We start from the raw sequence: 20,852 nt of genomic DNA, 5'->3' as shown, positions 1-20,852 counted from the left end.
GGGAGGAGAGCGAGGGAGGGAGACATGCTGACACACACACACATCCGCAGATAGATGGAGCCAAACAAGCAGAGACACATACAGATAGATGGACAAACAGACACATGAAACAAGTAGGGACTGTCCAGAAGAAGCAAAGGCAGCTTTATCCATTGAAACCCATCTCCCATCAAGACCCTTCCCCTCTTGTGCTCCAACTCTATCGCCCTAACAACTCAAATAAAGGAATTCGAGTACCCATCTTAAATTTACTTTTCACTTATTAAATTTCTATTTCGTCTGGCTTACTTTGAAGTTGCATTTTGCCTTTATCTTGTAGACTACCGAATTTAAGATTTGATATTGCTTGATGCTCCATTAATCTTCTTTCCTTTTAGATTGTAGAGCTTGTGCTTCTCTAACCTTTCCTCACAGCTCAGCCCCTTTACACTTGGGATCATTCCCCCTGCCCCCACCATCTGTCCACGTCCGACGCCCACCTCTCAGTTTTGTGTTTGTTTATACCTGTCCCTCTCTGGGTAACTGGGAATTAATGCCAGTCTCATTTGGTGAATACTTTGGACGTCACTCTTGCAACATTGCATCTGAGTAACCCTGGCCCTGGGATGCTACCAGGATTCAGATTAATTTGTTTGCCGCTGCATCAACACCCCTCCTGCCCTCCCCTACAGAAAGCAGCTGTACCTTCACAACAAGCTTGCAGGCAAAGTAGAAGAGCGTCACCACTCTCCCCCAGTTGATGACTCCATCAGCAAACTGTTCCTTGGCCACTCTGAAAAACGTTTCCTTGGGGCACTTGTTGCCAATGTTTTCGATCATCCTGTGTGCAGGAGGAAGCTCAAATTAACCAGGCTGACTAGTTTTACCATAAAACAGACTAGGTTACAGGATGCAAGCCAGAAACCAGCTAAGAATTTCAGATACCATCAGATCACATCTGCTGCTTTGTACAGCATTCTGCCTACTGGTCTCCCCTTTTTTAGGAATTTGTTCTCTCAGCCGAGGGTTGGTGTTGAATTTCCTCCCTGGTGCAAGGTCTGATCACACGGTTACGGAGGGTTAGCAAGCAGGAAACTCCAGGACACAGGACTGGAAAGGTTCTCACCTATCACGTGCTGCACTGTTACAGAGCCTTGAAATCGCGGACTGCAACATTACTCAGCGCAGCATTTTATAGAAATAATAAAAATAAAAATCTCACAACACTGAGTCTGCACAAAACATGCAGTCTGTGGAAAAACTGACTTTAAATCAGGTAACTGGTAAATGCCATTACGTGTTTCATTCAGATTAATTGCTTTGAGAGGAGTTATGGTTAGGTTTAGGTTTACTGGCTCAAGTCCAAATTCAAGCGATGGGATTAAGGTTTCCTCAATCTACTGGTTGGGAATATAGGCAGCATGAGTTCAGTCCCCACTTCCACCTCCTCTAGTGACCTACTATTGAAAGTTGATTCACCCAATAGTGTAGTCAAGACCCAAAAAACTGACTAGTAACGAAATATAGTGTCAGGCAGTAATGGAGGCCAAGGTTCCAGCTCAGCGCACATGTCAATTGGCTGCAGCCTCACCTCTGTAACTCCGTGTTGTTGTCAAGCTCATCCCCAATCTGTCGCAGGCAAACGCCAAGACGCTTTACATCGGGGTTACATAGTTCATCCTCTTTACCCCCGAGCTCTGTGATGGTTAAAGGCTTTTCGCAATCCTCGGCTCCTCGATTCGTCCGATCAATGATAAATCTGAAATTTTAAAAAGTTCATTATTCTGCTGAGGTTAATGACAAAACAAATGTCATAAACTTATTTGCCACTGGTCAGTTAACCTGAAATGGCCACACATTAACATTCAAACAACATTTAATCGATTAGAAATATTTTCATATCCATGTGACCTTCACTGCCTCGCTCCAACTACACAATCAAGCACATCCCATTCCAGGAGACTTGTTTCAGATTTTCCAGAATTTTTCCCCCATAGAGAACCATCTAGATATTGTCTGGTTCCTGACAACAAGACTCAAGGTAAATCCTGGAAAATCACAAAACGTATTCCCAACACATTAATAAGCTTACATTCCTCACCAATAGTCAATGCCACCTTCCTACATTTGGGAGAGTCAAAAGGCTCCAAGACAGAGCAGGGCTGAAGGGCAAGTCAGTTCTTCCTGAACTTGCAATAACCTGGTGAAGCTGCTGAGGGAAGAGGAGATTAGCAAACTCTTCCTAAAAATAGTTTGCCTAAAACTGAGGTCCGACTGATTTAGATCGCCTCTGCACAAGGTGAATCGGTGTAGAGCCCTTAAGGGACAGGCCAGATTAGCTAAATTGCCAGCGCCAGATTCCAGAGCCCAGGCTGTAACACATGAGCTGGTATTAAATTTAAAAAGGGGAGGCAATGGCGTAGCGGTATTGTCGCTGGGAACCCGGGTTTGAGTCCCGCCACGACAGATGGTGGAATTTGAATTCAATAAATAAAAGCTGCAAAAGTCTAATGATGACCATGGAACCATTGTCGATTGTTGTAAAAACCCATCTGGTTCACTAATGCCATTTAGGGAAAGAAATCCCACTTCCTTTCCTAGTCAGACCTACATGTGACTCCAGACCCACAGCAATGTGGGTGACTCTGACATGGCCAAGCAGGCCACTCAGTTATGTCAAACCGCTACAAAGCCTCAAAAAAGAATGAAACCAGACAGACCACCCGGCATTGACCTAGGCACCGGAAATGACAACTGGAATCACAGCCCTGTCAACCCTGTAAAGTCCTCCTTGCTAACATCTGGGGGCCAGTGCCAAAATTGGGAGGGATGTCTCACAGACTAGTCGAGCAACAGCCTGACACGAGCAACAGCCTGACATAGTCATCCTCACAGAATCAGTTGTCCTGGTCCTGTGAAGAACGGGGCAAATGGGAACACCACCACCTGGAAATTCCCCTCCAAGCCACTCACCATCCTGACTTGGAAATATATCGCCGTTCCTTCACTGTCACTGGGACCAAATCCTGGAGCTCCCTCCCTAACAGCACTATGGGTGTACCTACACCACATAGACTGCAGCGGGTCAAGAAGGCGGCTCACCGCCACCTTCTCAAGGGCAATTAGGGATGGGCAATAAATGCTGGCCCAGCCAGTGAAGCCCACAAATGAATAAGAAAAACAAATTAGACACATACCCCCGCAGAAGTGTGACTCCTGTACGCATAATCTGCTCACTGGCTTGGTCTGAAAGAGAAACACAAAGTTAGGGAATGCTACACCAAACAAGAATCCATTACTGCAGCTCTGCCCGTGCACAAAGAGCAGCCTTCAGACCAGGCTGAGGCAACACTACCCACTAATGGCCAAGCATCTTGTGTATCACAAACAGCATCAGCACAATACAGCCACAAATTGTAGAAAAACACACTATTAACATACAAAATTGTCCAACAGAACCTCTCAGAAGCATAGTTAGACAAGAAATGGACAGCAATCCAAGCAGAAGATACAAGGAAGGGGGCTGGTCAAACCGTTTAGTCACTGAGGAGGCTGTTAAAGGAGGAGATGGAGATGGGGAGGTTGTAAGGGGGGAATTCCAGAGCAGAGGGCCTGCACATCTTAGATCCCCCACAGATGCAGCAAGAAGCAGGATTGGAAGCAGGTAGGAGGATGCGAGTGTTGAGGAACACAAGGAGGTGGTCGGAGATGTTCTAGTCTGGAACAGATGGCAGAGAGATGGCCGGTGACGACAGTGCTGGCTACAGATTGAGAGTTTATATGAAAGGCAGAGAAAGAACAAACTTATTTCTACAGAATCTTTCACAACCTTAGAGCATCTCAAAGCACTTCAGAGCTAACGAAGCACAGGGTAGGCACTGCTGCAATGAAGGTTTAGGGAGGGAGAAATGAGGAGTCACTGCAAAGGCCAGAAGGAGGATTGGGACTCACCCTCCCTGACCCCGGCCTCGCGCCCCCCAACACCCGACAACTCCCTCTCTCCCCCCCACCCCGCTCCCTCTGCCTCCCCGTCTCTCTCTCCCCTCTGTCCCTCCCCGCAACTCTCTCCCCCCCATCCCCCCTCTCTCTCCCCCCCATCCCCCCTCTCTCTCCCCCCCACCCCCCTCTCTCTACCCCCCCACCCCCATCTCCCTCCCCATCACCCCCCTCTCCTCCCCGCCGCCCCCTCTCTCCTCCCCCCCGCCCCCCTCTCCTCCCCCCCGGCACCCACCCCCTCCCTCCTCCCCCACGGCCCCCACCCCTCTATCTCTCCTCCCCCCCGCTCCCCCCCCACCCCTCTATCTCTCCTCCCCCCTGCTCCCCCCACCCCCTCTCTATCTCTCCTCCCCCCCCGCTCCCCCCACCCCCCTCTCTACCTCCTCCCCCCCGGGCCCCCCTCCTCTATCTCTCCTCCCCCCCCCTCCATCTCTCCCTCCCCCCCCCTCCATCTCTCCCTCCCACCCCCCTCTCTCTCTCCCCACCCCCCTCTCTCTGTCCCCACCCCCCCACCCTCCCTCTCCCCACCCCCCCACCCTCCCTCTCCCCACCCCCCCTCTCCCCACCCCCCTCTCTCTCTCCCCACCCCCCTCTCTCTCTCCCCACCCCCCTCTCTCTCTCCCCACCCCCCCACCCTCCCTCTCCCCACCCCCCCACCCTCCCTCTCCCCACCCCCCCACTCCCCACCCCCCCACCCTCCCTCTCCCCACCCCCCCTCTCCCCACCCCCCTCTCTCTCTCCCCACCCCCCCCCCCCTCCCCACCCTCTCTCCCTCTCCCCACCCCCCCACCCTCTCCCCACCCCCCCACCCTCTCCCCACCCCCCCACCCTCTCCCCACCCCCCCACCCTCTCCCCACCCCCCCACCCTCTCCCCACCCTCTCTCCCTCTCCCCACCCCCCCACCCTCTCCCCACCCCCCCACCCTCTCTCCCTACCCCCCCACCCTCTCTCCCTCTCCCCACCCCCCCCTCTCCCCACCCTCTCTCCCTCTCCCCACCCCCCCACCCTCTCTCCCTCTCCTTCCCCCCCTCTCTCTCTCTCTCTCTCCTTCCCCCCCTCTCTCTCTCTCTCTCTCTCCTCTCCCCCCCCCAACCAGGCCCCCCCTCTCTCTCCCTCTCCTTCCCCCCCTCTCTCTCTCTCTCCCTCTCCTCACCCCCCCCTACCAGGCCCCCCTCTCTCTCCTCTCCCCCCCCCAACCAGGCCCCCCCTCTCTCTCCCTCTCCTCACCCCCCCCTACCAGGCCCCCCTCTCTCTCCTCTCCCCCCCCCAACCAGGCCCCCCTCTCCCTCCCTCTCCTCACCCCCCCCTACCAGGCCCCCCTCTCCCTCCCTCTCCTCACCCCCCCCCTACCAGGCCCCCCTCTCCCTCCCTCTCCTTCCCGCCCCCCCCACACCCAGGCCCCCCTCTCTCGCCCCCCCCGGGCCTCCTTTACCGGTTATGCGCGACCCGGCTGCCGCCTGGTTGACGGGCCGGGACCCGCGGCCGCTGCTGTTTCTCCTTCTCTGTCCATCGGCGTCTCCGCAGCCGCAATCCCCGGCCTCAGCCATTTCCACCACGGGAGACTCCGCACCTCCTCCGCTGCCGCCGACTCCGAGGCTTCGCGGCCTAACCCGCGGCCCGCGCTGCGCATGCGCACGCGCTGTTGCTAGGGGACAGTGCGCAGGCGCGGCCACGCCCACTGCCGGGTATGCAAATTAGATGGTCACTCCGCCCCCTTCCCCAAAATCATCGAAAATAATTAAATATTTAACGAAATAAACTTCAAAAAATTAACCTGACACCCCCGAGGTTAATGATGCAGCTTCTCCCCCCCAGCCCCAGAACAGAAAAGACAGTGAGTTTCCTGTGGAGAAACATGACAGCTGTTTGACACAGCAAGATCCCACAGTTGGGGATGAGGGTGAGTGAATCATGTGGAGGGGGATGAGGGTGAGTGAATCATGTGGAGGGGGTGATGAGGGTGAGTGAATCATGTGGAGGGGATGAGGGTGAGTGAATCATGTGGAGGGGGATGAGGGTGAGTGAATCATGTGGAGGGGATGAGGGTGAGTGAATCATGTGGAGGGGGATGAGGGTGAGTGAATCATGTGGAGGGGGTGATGAGGGTGAGTGAATCATGTGGAGGGGATGAGGGTGAGTGAATCATGTGGAGGGGGATGAGGGTGAGTGAATCATGTGGAGGGGATGAGGGTGAGTGAATCATGTGGAGGGGGATGAGGGTGAGTGAATCATGTGGTGGGGGATGAGGGTGAGTGAATCATGTGGAGGGGATGAGGGTGAGCGAATCATGTGGAGGGGATGAGGGTGAGTGAATCATGTGGAGGGGGGATGAGGGTGAGTGAATCATGTGGAGGGGGATGAGGGTGAGTGAATCATGTGGAGGGGAGATGAGGGTGAGTGAATCATGTGGATGGGATGAGGGTGAGTGAATCATGTGGAGGGGGTGATGAGGGTGAGTGAATCATTTGGAGGGGGGATGAGGGTGAGTGAATCATGTGGCTGGGATGAGGGTGAGTGAATCATGTGGAGGGGATGAGGGTGAGTGAATCATGTGGAGGGGGATGAGGGTGAGTGAATCATGTGGAGGAGGATGAGGGTGAGTGAATCATGTGGAGGGGATGAGGGTGAGTGAATCATGTGGAGGGGATGAGGGTGAGTGAATCATGTGGATGGGGATGAGGGTGAGTGAATCATGTGGAGGGGGATGAGGGTGAGTGAATCATGTGGAGGGGGATGAGGGTGAGTGAATCATGTGGAGGGGATGAGGGTGAGTGAATCATGTGGATGGGATGAGGGTGAGTGAATCATGTGGAGGGGGGATGAGGGTGAGTGAATCATGTGGATGGGATGAGGGTGAGTGAATCATGTGGAGGGGGATGAGGGTGAGTGAATCATGTGGAGGGGATGAGGGTGAGTGAATCATGTGGAGGGGGATGAGGGTGAGTGAATCATGTGGAGGGGATGAGGGTGAGTGAATCATGTGGAGGGGATGAGGGTGAGTGAATCATGTGGAGGGGATGAGGGTGAGTGAATCATGTGGAGGGGATGAGGGTGAGTGAATCATGTGGAGGGGATGAGGGTGAGTGAATCATGTGGAGGGGGATGAGGGTGAGTGAATCATGTGGAGGGGATGAGGGTGAGTGAATCATGTGGAGGGGATGAGGGTGAATGAATCATGTGGAGGGGGATGAGGGTGAGTGAATCATGTGGAGGGGATGAGGGTGAGTGAATCATGTGGAGGGGATGAGGGTGAGTGAATCATGTGGATGGGATGAGGGTGAGTGAATCATGTGGAGGGGGATGAGGGTGAGTGAATCATGTGGAGGGGATGAGGGTGAATGAATCATGTGGAGGGGATGAGGGTGAGTGAATCATGTGGATGGGATGAGGGTGAGTGAATCATGTGGAGGGGGATGAGGGTGAGTGAATCATGTGGAGGGGGATGAGGGTGTGAATCATGTGGAGGGGGATGAGGGTGAGTGAATCATGTGGAGGGGGATGAGGGTGAGTGAATCATGTGGAGGGGATGAGGGTGAGTGAATCATGTGGAGGGGGATGAGGGTGAGTGAATCATGTGGAGGGGATGAGGGTGAGTGAATCATGTGGAGGGGATGAGGGTGAGTGAATCATGTGGAGGGGATGAGGGTGAGTGAATCATGTGGATGGGATGAGGGTGAGTGAATCATGTGGAGGGGATGAGGGTGTGAATCATGTGGAGGGGATGAGGGTGAGTGAATCATGTGGATGGGATGAGGGTGAGTGAATCATGTGGAGGGAGGATGAGGGTGAGTGAATCATGTGGAGGGGATGAGGGTGAATGAATCATGTGGAGGGGATGAGGGTGAGTGAATCATGTGGATGGGATGAGGGTGAGTGAATCATGTGGAGGGGGATGAGGGTGAGTGAATCATGTGGAGGGGAGATGAGGGTGAGTGAATCATGTGGAGGGGATGAGGGTGAGTGAATCATGTGGAGGGGGTGATGAGGGTGAGTGAATCATTTGGAGGGGGGATGAGGGTGAGTGAATCATGTGGAGGGGGATGAGGGTGAGTGAATCATGTGGAGGGGTGATGAGGGTGAGTGAATCATGTGGATGGGATGAGGGTGAGTGAATCATGTGGAGGGGGATGAGGGTGAGTGAATCATGTGGAGGGGATGAGGGTGAGTGAATCATGTGGAGGGGGATGAGGGTGAGTGAATCATGTGGAGGGGGATGAGGGTGAGTGAATCATGTGGAGGGGATGAGGGTGAGTGAATCATGTGGAGGGGGGTCTGTCAGTTAGAAATAGGACAAAAAAATAACCAGGTCTGATTGTAAATTATTGATGCCAGTTTGGTTCACTGATAACAAGCTCAATCTGGGCTGATTCCAGTGCAGGCCTCACCCCCTCCCCCCTTCTCCCCTCTCCCCCTCCCCCTCCTCCTCCCCTCCCTGTCCCCTCCCCTCCCCCCTCCCCGTCTCCACCTCCCCTCCCCCCCCTTCTCCCCTCCCCCTCCTCCCTTCTCCCCGCCCCCTCCCCCCTTCTCCCCCTCCCCTCCGCCTCCCCCCTCCCCCCTTCCCCCACCCCCTGTACCTGAGGGAGTGCTGCACCGTCAAAAGTGCCTTCATTAATGAGAATTTTAACTGAGGTCCAGTCAGTCTGTTTGGTTGGATGTAAAAGATCCCATGGCCGCTATTCGAAGAAGAGCACTTGTCCTGTCCAATATTCAATATTGTCCTGTCCTCAGCTCACACACGGGTTTACTGGTCATTTTCCTTGGTGCTGTTTATGGGACCTTTCAAACTGACTCACACCCCACTTCCTGTAAGAACTCCATCCAGTTGTGGCCTCACCAGTGTTTTATACAATTCCAACATTATATCCTTACTTCTATATTCTATACCTCTGCCAGTGAAGGAGAGCATTCCATATGCCTTCTTTACAACCTTGTCTACTTGAACTGCTGCCTTCAGGGACCTGTGTACTTGTACGCCAAGATCTTTCACTTCATCTACCCCTCTTAGTATATTCCCATTTATTTTGTAATCCCTGTAACTGTTTGACCTCCCTAAATGTACGACCTCACACTTCTCTATGTTAAAATCCATCTGCCACTTTACCGTCCACTCCAACAACCCAGCTTCACCTGCTCCACCCCCCCGCTTAAATAGTATAAATTTCATCACATTTTTACTTCTCTTTAGCTCTGAAGAAGTCAGATGGACTCGAAACGTTAACTCTGTCTTTCTCTCTGCAGATGTTGTTAGACCTGCTGAGTTTTTCTAGCATTTTCTGTTTTTGTTTCAGATTTCCAGCATCCGCAGTATTTTGCTTTTATCTTTCAAATTGACTGTTCCATTTGCCTATATAGCAAGAACCAGTATTGAAATGGTGCTTTAAATATAGAAAAAGATCCCAAAATACAAATTGCATTTCAAAATATTCAAATAATTCATTGGCTCCCAGGTGCTTTGGGGTGTCTTGATGTTGTGAAAAACTTTAAATGCAACTTGTTGTTATTATTAGTTTCAGGGAAACAGGAAATCTGAGTGTGGAATTATCACAGCTGAAAAAGGACAGAACAAGGTGAAAGAATAAAGAAACCAATGGAGAATAGAAATTGAAAGAAGAGATAAACAAAGTGAAAGATTACTATAGTGGGAATGAAAAATTATAATCCTGGAAATGGCCACTAGGTCATCATCTGAGAGGGATACCAGGCTAATGTTTTGAGCAGGGATCCAGCATTTCCTCTTTTTACTCAAGTTACTGACAGCATCTATTTTGACCTCTGTACCTGAAGTAATCTTTTTGTCCTTATTCTGTCTGTGGCTGTCCTTGGGTATTTACATAATCCATGCAATAGCCCCCAGCCCCTCAGAGCAGCTAAGGATAGGCAATAAATGTTTGCCAATATCAAATTATAAAACAAATACAAAGAACCTTCAGGCCTGTAGAATGTAAATATGAGGCACAATCTCTTCTTGTGGAGTTATACTGCAGATTGTAGAGTATTAGCACAATTTCAGCTCTGTTCCAGTCTCAATCTTGGATTTAATAGCATCAGTCACTCCTATGAGTTGATCCCAGGTCTCTAACATTCTGGTATTAACTCACCTGTTTATGTGATAGTGTAATCCAGGAGGTTACAGTATGTTCCCCCAACATGAGAACTCAATACTGTAACCTCACACATGCTCATTGAAGGGATGTTTCAATCTTTGGTCGGAACTGATGAATGTTCTGGCCGGACAAGGTTGCTGATCAATCTAGGAGCTGGTTTGGTTACAGAATACAGTTTATGCTTAATCTATCAATGCCCCCATCTACATGGCTTACTGTGGCACCTAACTTAGTGTCATCAGATACTAGGCTCTTTATTCCTTCATCCAATTCATTGATACATATAATGAAAAGCTAATTTCTCAGTGGTAGGTGAGACCTCTAGTCACAGAAAATGTTGGAAAAACTCAGCAGGTCTGACAACATATGTGGAGAGAGAAACAGAGTTAACATTTCGCATCCGTATGACTCTTCTTCAGAGCTGAAGCTTCAGAGCTCTGAAGAGTCATATGGACTCAAAATGCTAACTCTGTCTCTTTCTCTCCACAGATGCTGTCAGACCTGCTGAGTTTTTCCAGCATTTTCTGTTTTTATTTCCAGCATCCACAGAACTTTGCTTTTACCACTAGTCGCATCCTGCCTAGTGGATAGAAAAATAGAAACTAGGAGCAGGAGTAGGCCATTCGGCCCTTTGAGCCTGCTCCGCCATTCATTATGATCATGGCTGATCATCCAACTCAATAGCCTGCTCCCGCTTTCTCCCCATATCCTTTGATCCCTTTCGCCTCAAGAGCTATATCTAACTCCTTGAAAACATACAATGTTTTGGTCTCAACTACTTTCTGTGGTAACGAATTCCACAGGCTCACCACTCTCTGGTGAAGAAATGTCTCCTCATCTCAGTCCTGAATGGTCTACCTCGTATCCTCAGACTGGGACCCCTGGTTCTGGACTCCCCCACCATCGGGAACATCCTTCCTGCATCTATCCTGTCTAGTCCTGTTAGAATTTTATAGTTTTCTATGAGATCCCCCTTATTCTTCTGAACTCCAGTGAATATAATCCTAACCGACTCAATCTCTCCTCATATGTCAGCCCCGCCATCCCAGGAATCAGTCTGGTAAACCTTCGCTGCACTCCCTCTATAGCAAGAACATCCTTCCTCAGATAAGGAGACCAAAACTGCACACAATATTCCAGGTGTGGTCTCACCAAGGCCCTGTATAATTGCAGCAAGACATCCCTGCTCCTGTACTCGAATTCCCTGGCTATGAAGGCCAACATACCATTTGCCTTCTTTACCGCCTGCTGCACCTGAATGCTTACCTTCAGTGACTGGTGTACAAGGGCACCCAGGTCTCGTTGCACATTCCCCTCTCTCAATTTATAGCCATTCAGATAATAATCTGCCTTCCTGTTTTTGCTACCAAAGTAGATAACCTCACATTTATCCACATTATACTGCATCTGCCATGCATTTGCCCACTCACTCAGCTTGTTCAAATCACACTGAAGCATCTCTGCATCCTCCTCACAGCTCACCCTCCCACCCAGCTTTGTGTCAGCTGCAAATTTGGAGATATCATTAAATATATTAAATCATTAATATATGTTGTGAATAGCTGGGGTCCCAGCACCGATCCCTGCGGTACCCCACTAGTCACTGCCTGCCATTCGGAAAAAGACCCATTTATTCCTACTCTTTGTTTCCTGTCTGCCAACCAGTTTTCTATCCACCTCAATACACTGCCCCCAATCCCATGTACTTTAATTTTACATGCTAATCTCTTATGTGGGACTTTGTCGAAAGCCTTCTGAAAGTCCAAATAAACCACATCCACTGGCTTCCTCTCATCAACTCTACTAGTTACATCCTCGAAAAATTCCAGATTTGTCAAGCATGATTTCCCTTTCGTAAATCCATGCTGACTCTGTCCGATTCTGCCACTGTTTTCCAAGTACTCAGCTATTAAATCTTTTAGAGTGGACTCTAGAATTTTCTAGAATCTCAGAAGATGACCACCAATGCATCCACTATTTCTAGGTCCACTTCCTTAAGTACCCTGGGATGTAGATTATCAGGTCCTGGGGATTTATCAGCCTTCAATCCCATCAATTTCCCCAACACCATTTCCCGACTAATACTGATTTCTTTCAGTTTCTCCCTCTCACTAAACCCTGTGTTCCCCAACATTTCTAGTACGTTATTTGTGTCCTCCTTTGTGAAGACAGAACCAAAGTATGTATTTAGTTGGTCAGCCATTTCTTTGTTCCCCATTATAAATTCCCCTGTTTCTGACTGTAAGGGACCTACATTTGTCTTCACCAATCTTTTTTGCTTTACATACCTATAGAAAATTTTAGTCAGTTTTTATGTTCCCTGCAAGCTTACTCTCGTACTCTATTTTCCCCTTCTTAATCAATTCCTAGGTCCCTCTTTGTTGAATTCTAAACTGCTCCCAATCCTCAGGTCTGTTGTTTTTTTATGCCTCTTCCTTTGATCTTAAGGTTTCAGGACAGGATGTGGTGTTTTGCCTGTGTTTTTGTAAGTTTTAACCGAGTCATGGTGACTTTGTGTCGGGTACTGGGAATAGGTTGTTTTAAACCTTGGGTTTTGTGGGGTTGTGGGTGATTCAGTAAAGCAATTGTGAATTATCAGAAGAAACTTGTTTCGCTGGTCATTCTGTTCAAGCCATACACTTGTGAATCTGGTGTTACGAACTTGAGTGTGGGAAGGGTCTCCGAGGGAAAAGGGGAACCCACTACAGGAAGAAAATACGGACACTTTCGAGGGGCAGGACCCCATGATAAAAAATCCTTAATCAAATTTTAAGAAGACCAGCGGGTCAGATCAGAAATGATAAGGAAATTAACAGGTCAGCTGGTCAATTTCTCCAGACCTTGGTCAGTTTCCCTGGACCCTGGTGAGTTTCTCCGGACTCCGGTCAGTTTCCCTGGATCCCGGTCAGTTTCTCCAGACCCTATTTGAATTGCCTATGTCTCCAAGACTCGCACGGTTTTGTGGAAACACTGATGCTGTGGCCATTTCCACTCTCTTTAGAACATTTTCCCACTTCCTCCATGCGTTGGCCCGATCGTCAAAATCTCACGTGAAACATTCATCACAATGGCCCGAAAGCTGATTTTTAATGTAAATAACTGGCACCAAGTGGCGACACTGTTCACCTTTGCAGCTTTCACTGTTCAAAAGATAAATCTGTTTCCGGCTCTCTGAACATTTCAGCCTGAAATCTGGCAGCCCTCAGCTCTCCCAGTGACAGAATGGCACCAGGGTCCTGCCTGAGGGGCAGTTTCTGCAATTCTCATCTTTAGCTTTGAAATGTTAATGTGCTCAGTGCCTCTCTTGGATGTGTCAATGCAAACTCTAAATACGCAGAGTGTTGTGAGGGAAGGAGTGTCCTCAATCTAAGGTTAGGCTTTACTGAATTTCCAGTTTCCCCAAGGAGAAAATTAAACGGATTGTGGTTCGTTGGACACTGGACTGCCTCTGTGAAGATTTTATACCATGGATTCAAGATCAGGGCGTTGGGTGAGTACTTGTTGTATTCTTTCATGGGGTTTAGGTGTCGCTGGCAAGGCCAGCATGTGTTGCCCATCCCGAATTGCCTTGAACTGAGTGACTTGCTCGGCCATTTCAGAAGAGTATCCAAGCCATCAAATTGTCTTTGACCTTCTTTCTCATCTCCATGTGTCAGCCTGGCCCTGTGTGGGAGCATCACGGGTGGGTGTTGGGAAGGGGTATGAAGTTAGAGCACTAGAGGGATGGGCTGAGAGGGGAGAGTTAGGCTACAGAAGGGTGGCTGTCAATGGGAGAGTTAATGTAGTATTATTCAAAGACTTGAGCAGAAACTCAAGGCTGACACTCCCGAGATAGTTCTGAGGGAGCGCTGCACTGTCGGAGGGTCAGTACTGAGGGAGCTCTGCACTGTCGGAGGGTCAGTGCTGAGGGAGCGCTGCACTGTCAGAGGGTCAGTACTGAGGGAGCGCTGCACAATCGGAGGGTTAGTGCTGAGGGAGCGCTGCACTGTTGGAGGGTCAGTGTTGAGGGAGCACTGCACTGTCGGAGGGTCAGTGCTGAGGGAGCGCAGCACTGTCGGAGGGTCAGTGCTGAGGGAGCGCAGCACTGTCGGAGGGTCAGTGCTGAGGGAGCGCAGCACTGTCGGAGGGTCAGTGCTGAGGGAGCGCAGCACGGTCGGAGGGTCAGTGCTGAGGGAGCGCAGCACGGTCGGAGGGTCAGTGCTGAGGGAGCGCAGCACGGTCGGAGGGTCAGTGCTGAGGGAGCGCAGCACGGTCGGAGGGTCAGTGCTGAGGGAGTGCTGCACTGTCAGAGGGTCAGTACTGAGGGAGTGCTGCACTGTCAGAGGGTCAGTACTGAGGGAGTGCTGCACTGTCAGAGGGTCAGTACTGAGGGAGTGCTGCACTGTCAGAGGGTCAGTACTGAGGGAGTGCTGCACTGTCAGAGGGTCAGTACTGAGGGAGTGCTGCACTGTCAGAGGGTCAGTACTGAGGGAGTGCTGCACTGTCAGAGGGTCAGTACTGAGGGAGGGGAGTTCCTGCTGACAGCCTCTTCAGCTGGATTAAAAGTTTCCCTGGCACTGTCGAAAGATGTGTCATCATATTTGATGTTGTGAGGTTTTCTATTTTGGATGTGAAATATTTTGGAAGGTACCATGATCACAAAGCTGTGATTATTAAGGCAGTTTCTCTCCTTAAGGCAATTATGGATAATCACTGACGAATCACAACTTCCCATTTGTTTGCACATGTAATCATTTTATTTTGATTGTAATGCTCTACAAAAATACTCAGTATTTTCTTCTGAAATGGGTCAGGGACAGCACAGATAACACATTTATATCCAATGAATAGTTAATTTAAAAAGTTTAACAACTCCTTACATTAATTCTGTAAACAGCTGGAACTCTAACAACCACTGGATTGTCCGCTCCCTCTGACACAGGAGGAAGGAATTGCATTTATGTAACAATAGGATAAATGTACACCTGTGTGGACACACGTACATGTATGTACACAGTTGTGCATACAGAAAATCACATGTACACTTTTGCATGCACAGCACACACACAACATACACTCACAGCAATACTCAAATATTGAAAATCTGAGACAGCCTAACTCCAACCTGTCACAATGAACAATACGACAGTGAACACACAATCTGCTCTCAGCCACAATCTCCCATTGAATAATTTATGTTTCCTATTCGGAGGAAGTTAGCCCCGTCTCCCACTGAAGGGCAATGAAGCTTGACAGGCAAACTATTCGTCCCCATTTGAACCACAAGTGCTGGCTTTTCATTCTGCTTCACTATAGAGAGGAGATCCCACCTCCCCCCCCCCCCGCAAAAAACCATCCCCCCACCCGCCTAATTATAAAAACCCCATCGGGTGTGTCCTATATGGAAGGAAATCTGCCTCCTTACCTGGTTTGGCCTACACGTGACTCCAGACCCACAGCAATGTGGTTGACTCTTAACTGTCTCTGAAATGACCAAGCGAGATCAGACTGCAGCAGAAAAGCTGAAGAAGAATAAAACCAGGTGGAGAACTCAGCATCAACCTGAGCACCAGACAGCGCCTTCTGCCCAGTGTCAAGCACGACCGGACGCAGTCATCCTCACGGAATCGCACCTTACAGCCAATGTTCCAGAACCTCCATCACCATCCCTTAGTATGTCCTGTCCCACCAGCAGAACAGACCCAGCAGAGGTGGCGGCACAGTGGTGTACAGTTGCCCTAGGAGTCCTCAACATCAACTCTGGACCCCACAAAGTCTTATAGCTTCAGGTCAAACATGGGCATACCGCCTCCCACTCCCCAAAACCCCCATCAGCTGATGAATTAGTACTCCTCCATGTTGAACTCTACTTGGAAGAAGAACAGAGGGTGGCAAGAGTGCAGAATGTACTGTGGGTGGAGGACTTCAATGTCCATCACCAAGAGTGGCTCGGTAGCACCACTACAGACGGAACTGTCTGAGTCCTAAAGGACACAACTGCTAGACTGGGTCTGCGGCAGGTGGTGAGGGAACCAACGAGAGGAGAACCTACTTGCTCTTGTCCTCACCAATCTACCTGTTGCAGATGCATCTGTCCATGACAGTATTAGCAGGAGTGACCACTGCACATGTCCTTGTGAAGACAAAGTCCCATCTACACATTGAGAATACCCACCATCGTGTTGTGTGGCACTACCACCGTGCTAAATGGGATAGATTTCAAACAGATCTAGCAACCCAAGACTGGGCATCCATGAGATGCTGTAGGCCATTAACAGCAGCAGAATTGTACTCAAACACAATCTGTAACCTCATGGCCTGGCATATACCCCCCTCCACCATTACCATCAAGCCAGGGGATCAACCCTGGTTCAATGAAGAGTGTAGGAGGGCATGCCAAGAGCAGCACCGAGCACACCTAAAAATGAGATGTCAACCTGGTGAAGCTATAACACAGGACTGCTATAACACAGGACTACTTGCGTGCCAAACAGCATTAGCAGCAAGTGATGGACAGAGCCAAGGAATCCCACAACCAATGGGTCAGATCTAAGCTCTGCTGTCCTGCCACATCCAGTCATGAATGATGGTGCACAATTAAACAACTCACTGGAGGAGCAGACTCCACAAATATCCCCATCCTCAATGATGGAGGAGCCCAGCATATCAGTGTAAAAGATAAGGCTGAAGCATTTGCAAAAATCTTCAGCCAGAAGTGCTGAGTGGGTCTCCTCCAGAGGTCCCCAGCATCACAGACACCAGTCTTCAGCCAATTTGATTTACTCCACGTGATATCAAGAAATGGCTGAAGACACTGGTTACTGCAAAGGCTATGGGCCCTTACAATATTCCAGCAATAGCTCCAGGACATCACTGTAGGAGTTCCTCAGGGTAGTGTCCTCGGCCCAACCATTTTCAGCTGCTTCATCAATGACCTTCCTTCCAACATAAGGTCAGAAGTGGGGATGTTGACTGATGATTGCACAATGTTCAGCACCATTCACGACTCTTCAGATACTGAAGCAGTCCATGTCCAGCAAGACCTTGACAATATCCAGGCTTGGGCTGTCAAGTGACAAATAACATTTGTGCCACACAAGTGTCAGGCAATGACCATCTCCAACAAGAGAGAATCTAACCATCACCCCATGACATTCAATGGCATTATTATCACTGAATCCTCCACTATCAACACCGACACACAGTAGCAGCAGTGTATACCACTTACAAGATGCACTGCAGGAACTCGCCAAGCCTCCTTAGACATCATCTTCCAAATCCACAGCCACTACCATCTAGAAGGACAAGGGCAGCAGACACATGGGAACACCACCACCTGGAAGTTCCCCTCCAAACAACTCACCATCCTGACTTGGAAATATATCACCGTTCCTTCACTGTCGCTGGGTCAAGATCCTGGAACTCCCTCCCTAACAGCACTGTGGGTGTACCTACACCACATGGGCTGCAGTGGTTCAAGAAGGCAGCTCACCACCACCTTCTCAAGGGGCAATTAGGGATGGGCAGTAAATGCTGGCCTTGCCAGCAATGCTTATATTCCATTGAAGAATAAAAAAAAATAGGGTTGAGACCTCCAACTCCCCCCACCCCATTACGGGGGGAGGGGGTGGGTGGGGGAGACATCCACCTCCCAGCTTTCCCATTATTGGGGGTGGGGGGAACCTCTCATGAGACATCCACCACTCCCCGCCCCCCCCCACCCACAACCACCCCAGGCCATTGATATCATACCGCGATCTTCGAGGACTCTGTTACATTGAGCCACCCTGAACAATGCTCACAGTTACTCCCTCCGAGTCTGTTATTTCCAATCTACAGATCTAGAACCATATAGTAATTTGCTGCTTTCTTCTTCTCTCAACCTCCTATTCCTTCATGTGTCTGAGTCCCAGAACATTCCTTACATCCTGTTGCGTGTGGAAGACAATTGTTTACTGAAATTAACAACATTGTGCTCGAGTGTCATAACTGAGCATCCCAGGTACTTGATCAGAATGGCTCTCATTTTAAAGTGTTGCTATAACCCTCCCATCATCCTCACTCCCCTCCCTACCCCACCTCTCCTCCCCACCCCAACTCCCCATTTCCCCAACCCCCCATCCCCACTGCAAATATAACTCCCAACTGATTGTTAACATTATTTCTTGGTATTTGCTCCTTTCTGATAGTTTGTGACATTGTTCACATTGTGCTGGGATTTTTTTTGCATCATTGGATTATTTTGAAAAATAGAAATTAATTCCAGTTGGGATTTTGCAGCTTTCAAACTTTAGTAAAACCGGAGCCTGTTAAACAGCTGATTGTTCAGTGAGGGTACCGTGAGAAAGACTAGGGTCCAGTGAGACAGACGAGCACCCCATTGACAGAGAGTGATCACTCTCTACTGAGTTTCTTGTTAAAATTGTTTTGCAGCATATTTTTTAGAACGTTGAAGGCCCGAGGGCAGTGTCTAAAATGGACAAACAATCTCCACAGGAGTTACTAAATCTTGGCACTTAATTCATCTTTTTTGTCCTGTGACATGTCATCCATTTCAAAGGCATCCTCCTCTTCTGCCAGCAGTTCTGCCCTTTCGAGCCCTTCCTCGTCTGTCTCAACTTTCAGGTAGCCATTTCTCCCAGGTGCCTCTTCCTCATTCTCATTCATGGGGACAGTGGGTTCATCACTTCCATTACCCCTGATGTAGACACACGCCGAATATGCTGTGTGCCTCTCCAGCCTGTCCTGCACCATCTGCTGGATGTACATCAGAGGAATGGGCAGACAGGCGACGATGATTAGGAGGATCATCAAGGCCAATGCCCAATCAGGATACTCCAGCAGCGCCTCCTCTGCCTGGTGGAAACACAGGAAAAGTCAACATAAGAACATAAGAAATAGGAGCAGGACTAGGCCATTCGGCCCCTCAAGCCTGCCCCACCATTGAATAAGATCATGGCTGATTTGCCCCAGGCCTCAACTCCTCTTTTGTGCCAGCTCCTCATAGCCCTCAACTCCCCGATATTTCAAAAATCTATCTATCTCCTCGTTAAATACTTTGTGACCTAGCCTCCACAACGTTCTGAGGTAGAGAATTACAGACATTCACTACCCTCAGAGAAGAAATTTCTTCGCATCTCAGTTTTAAATGAGTTATTCTGTAACTACGTCCCCTAGTTCAAGATTCCCCCACTAGTAGAAACATCTTCTCAACATCTACCCTGTCAAGCCCCATCAGAATCTTGTACATTTCAATAATATGACCTCTAAACTCTAATGAATAAAGGCCTAACCTGTTTAGCCGTTCTTGATAAGTCAACCCCTTCATCCCAGGAATCAGCCTAGTGAATTTCTTTTGAACTGCCTCCAATGCCAGTATATCCTTTCTTAAATACGGGACGAAAACTGTACACAGTACTCCAGGTGCGGCCTCACCAACACCCTGTACAGTTGTAAAAAGACTTCCCTATTTTTAAACTCCAACCCCCTGGCAACACAGGCCAAAATTCCATTTGCTTCTTAATTACTTGCTGCACCTGCATGCTAACCTTTTGTGTTTCATGCACAAGAAACCCAGATCCCTCTGTGTTGCACTTTTTTGGAGTCTCTCTCCATTTAAATAATAGTCTGCCTTTTGATTCTTCCTACTAAAGTGCATGGCCTCACACTTTCCTACATTAAACTCCATCTGCCAAATTTTTGCCCACTCACTCAACCTGTCTATATCCCCTTGCAGATTCCTCATGACCTCATCAGAACATGCCCTCCCACCTATTTTTGTATTGTCCGCAAATTTGGATACATTACACTCTGTCCCCTCCTTCAAGCCATTAATATAAATAGTAAATAATTGAGGTCCTAGGACTAATCCTGGTGGCACTCCACTAGTTACATCTTTCCAACTTGAAAAAGACCGATTAATCCTGACTCTCTGTCTTCTGTGTGCTAACCAATCCTCAATCCATGCTAATACATTACCCCCAATACCGTGAGCTCTTGTGCAATAACTTATGTGGCACCTTATTGAATGCCTTCTGGAAATCCAAATACACTACATCTACCGGTTCCCCTTTATCAATGCTGCTTGTTATATCCTCAAAAAACTCTAACAAATTTGTCAAAGATGAATTTCCTTTCACAAAACCATGTTGACTCTGTTTGATTGTGTTAAACTTTTCTAAATATCCTGCCATCTCTTCCTTAATAATGGACTCTAGCATTTTCCCAATGACTTTTATTAGGCTGACTGGCCTATAGTTTCCTGCTTTTTGTCTCCCTCCCTTCTTGAACAGGGGCTTCACATTAACGGTTTTCCAATCTGCTCGGATCCTCCCGGAATCCAGACAGTTCTGGAATATTTCGACCAATGCCTCCACTATCTCTGCAGCCACTTCCTTTAATACCCTTGGATTCAGGCCATCAGGTCCTGGCGACTTGTCTGGCTTTACTCCCATTAGTTTGTCAAATACTTTGTCCCTCGTGACAGAGACTGTTACAAGATCTTTCCTTTCATTAGCTCCTTGCTTCTCTGATATCTTTGGGATGTTTATAGTGTCCTCCACCGTGAAGACCGATGCAAAATATTGGTTTAAATTATCTGCCATTTCCCTGTTTCCCGATATCAATTCTCCAGTCGCATCCTCCAAGGGTCCCACACTCACTTTAGCCACATTCTTTTTTATATACCCGGGGAAGCTCTTGCTGTTTGTTTTTATATTTCTTGCCAATTTACTTTCATAATCAATTTTCTCCCTCTATTAGCTTTTTAGTCATCGCTGCTGGTTCCTAAAAAA

At 49.0% G+C, this 20,852-nt stretch overlaps 2 protein-coding genes across 2 annotated transcripts in view; both read right to left on the bottom strand.

Moving 5' to 3' along the window:
• Nucleotides 1-276: 276 nt before the first annotated feature.
• LOC144676900 (apoptosis regulator BAX-like) lies at nucleotides 277-5,611 on the bottom strand. The gene is made up of 4 exons (XM_078537217.1): nucleotides 5,409-5,611; nucleotides 3,177-3,225; nucleotides 1,571-1,738; nucleotides 277-820 (listed from the first exon to the last, which is right to left on the bottom strand). The coding sequence occupies exons 1-4, from the start codon at nucleotides 5,521-5,523 to the stop codon at nucleotides 619-621; spliced, it is 534 nt and encodes a 177-aa protein (XP_078393343.1). The 5' UTR covers nucleotides 5,524-5,611; the 3' UTR covers nucleotides 277-618.
• A 12,575-nt stretch (nucleotides 5,612-18,186) lies between these two features.
• Nucleotides 18,187-20,852, bottom strand: part of LOC144676899 (sodium-dependent neutral amino acid transporter B(0)AT2-like) — a 32,584-nt gene continuing 29,918 nt past the window's right edge. Inside the window, exon 12 of the mRNA XM_078537215.1 lies at nucleotides 18,187-18,915. Coding sequence (XP_078393341.1) covers nucleotides 18,562-18,915 — 354 coding nt within the window. The 3' untranslated portion in view covers nucleotides 18,187-18,561. The remainder of the gene's footprint in view (nucleotides 18,916-20,852) is intronic.

Source organism: Cetorhinus maximus, unplaced genomic scaffold (assembly GCF_964194155.1).
Source record: "Cetorhinus maximus unplaced genomic scaffold, sCetMax3.hap1.1 HAP1_SCAFFOLD_2061, whole genome shotgun sequence".
Lineage (NCBI taxonomy): Eukaryota > Metazoa > Chordata > Chondrichthyes > Lamniformes > Cetorhinidae > Cetorhinus > Cetorhinus maximus.
The sequence above is the reverse complement of the archived record's forward strand: the minus strand, read 5'-3'. Positions and strand labels throughout refer to the sequence as shown.

Excerpts from the sequence above, each read along its gene's own strand:
- LOC144676900 (XM_078537217.1), bottom strand. The coding sequence starts at position 5,523 with ATGGCTGAGGCCGGGGATTGCGGCTGCGGAGACGCCGATGGACAGAGA. Across the intron at positions 3,226-5,408 it reads AGCCGGGTCGCGCATAACCG|ACCAAGCCAGTGAGCAGATT; the intron begins GTAAAGGAGGCC and ends TTTCTCTTTCAG. Across the intron at positions 821-1,570 it reads AACAACACGGAGTTACAGAG|GATGATCGAAAACATTGGCA; the intron begins GTGAGGCTGCAG and ends TCCTGCACACAG.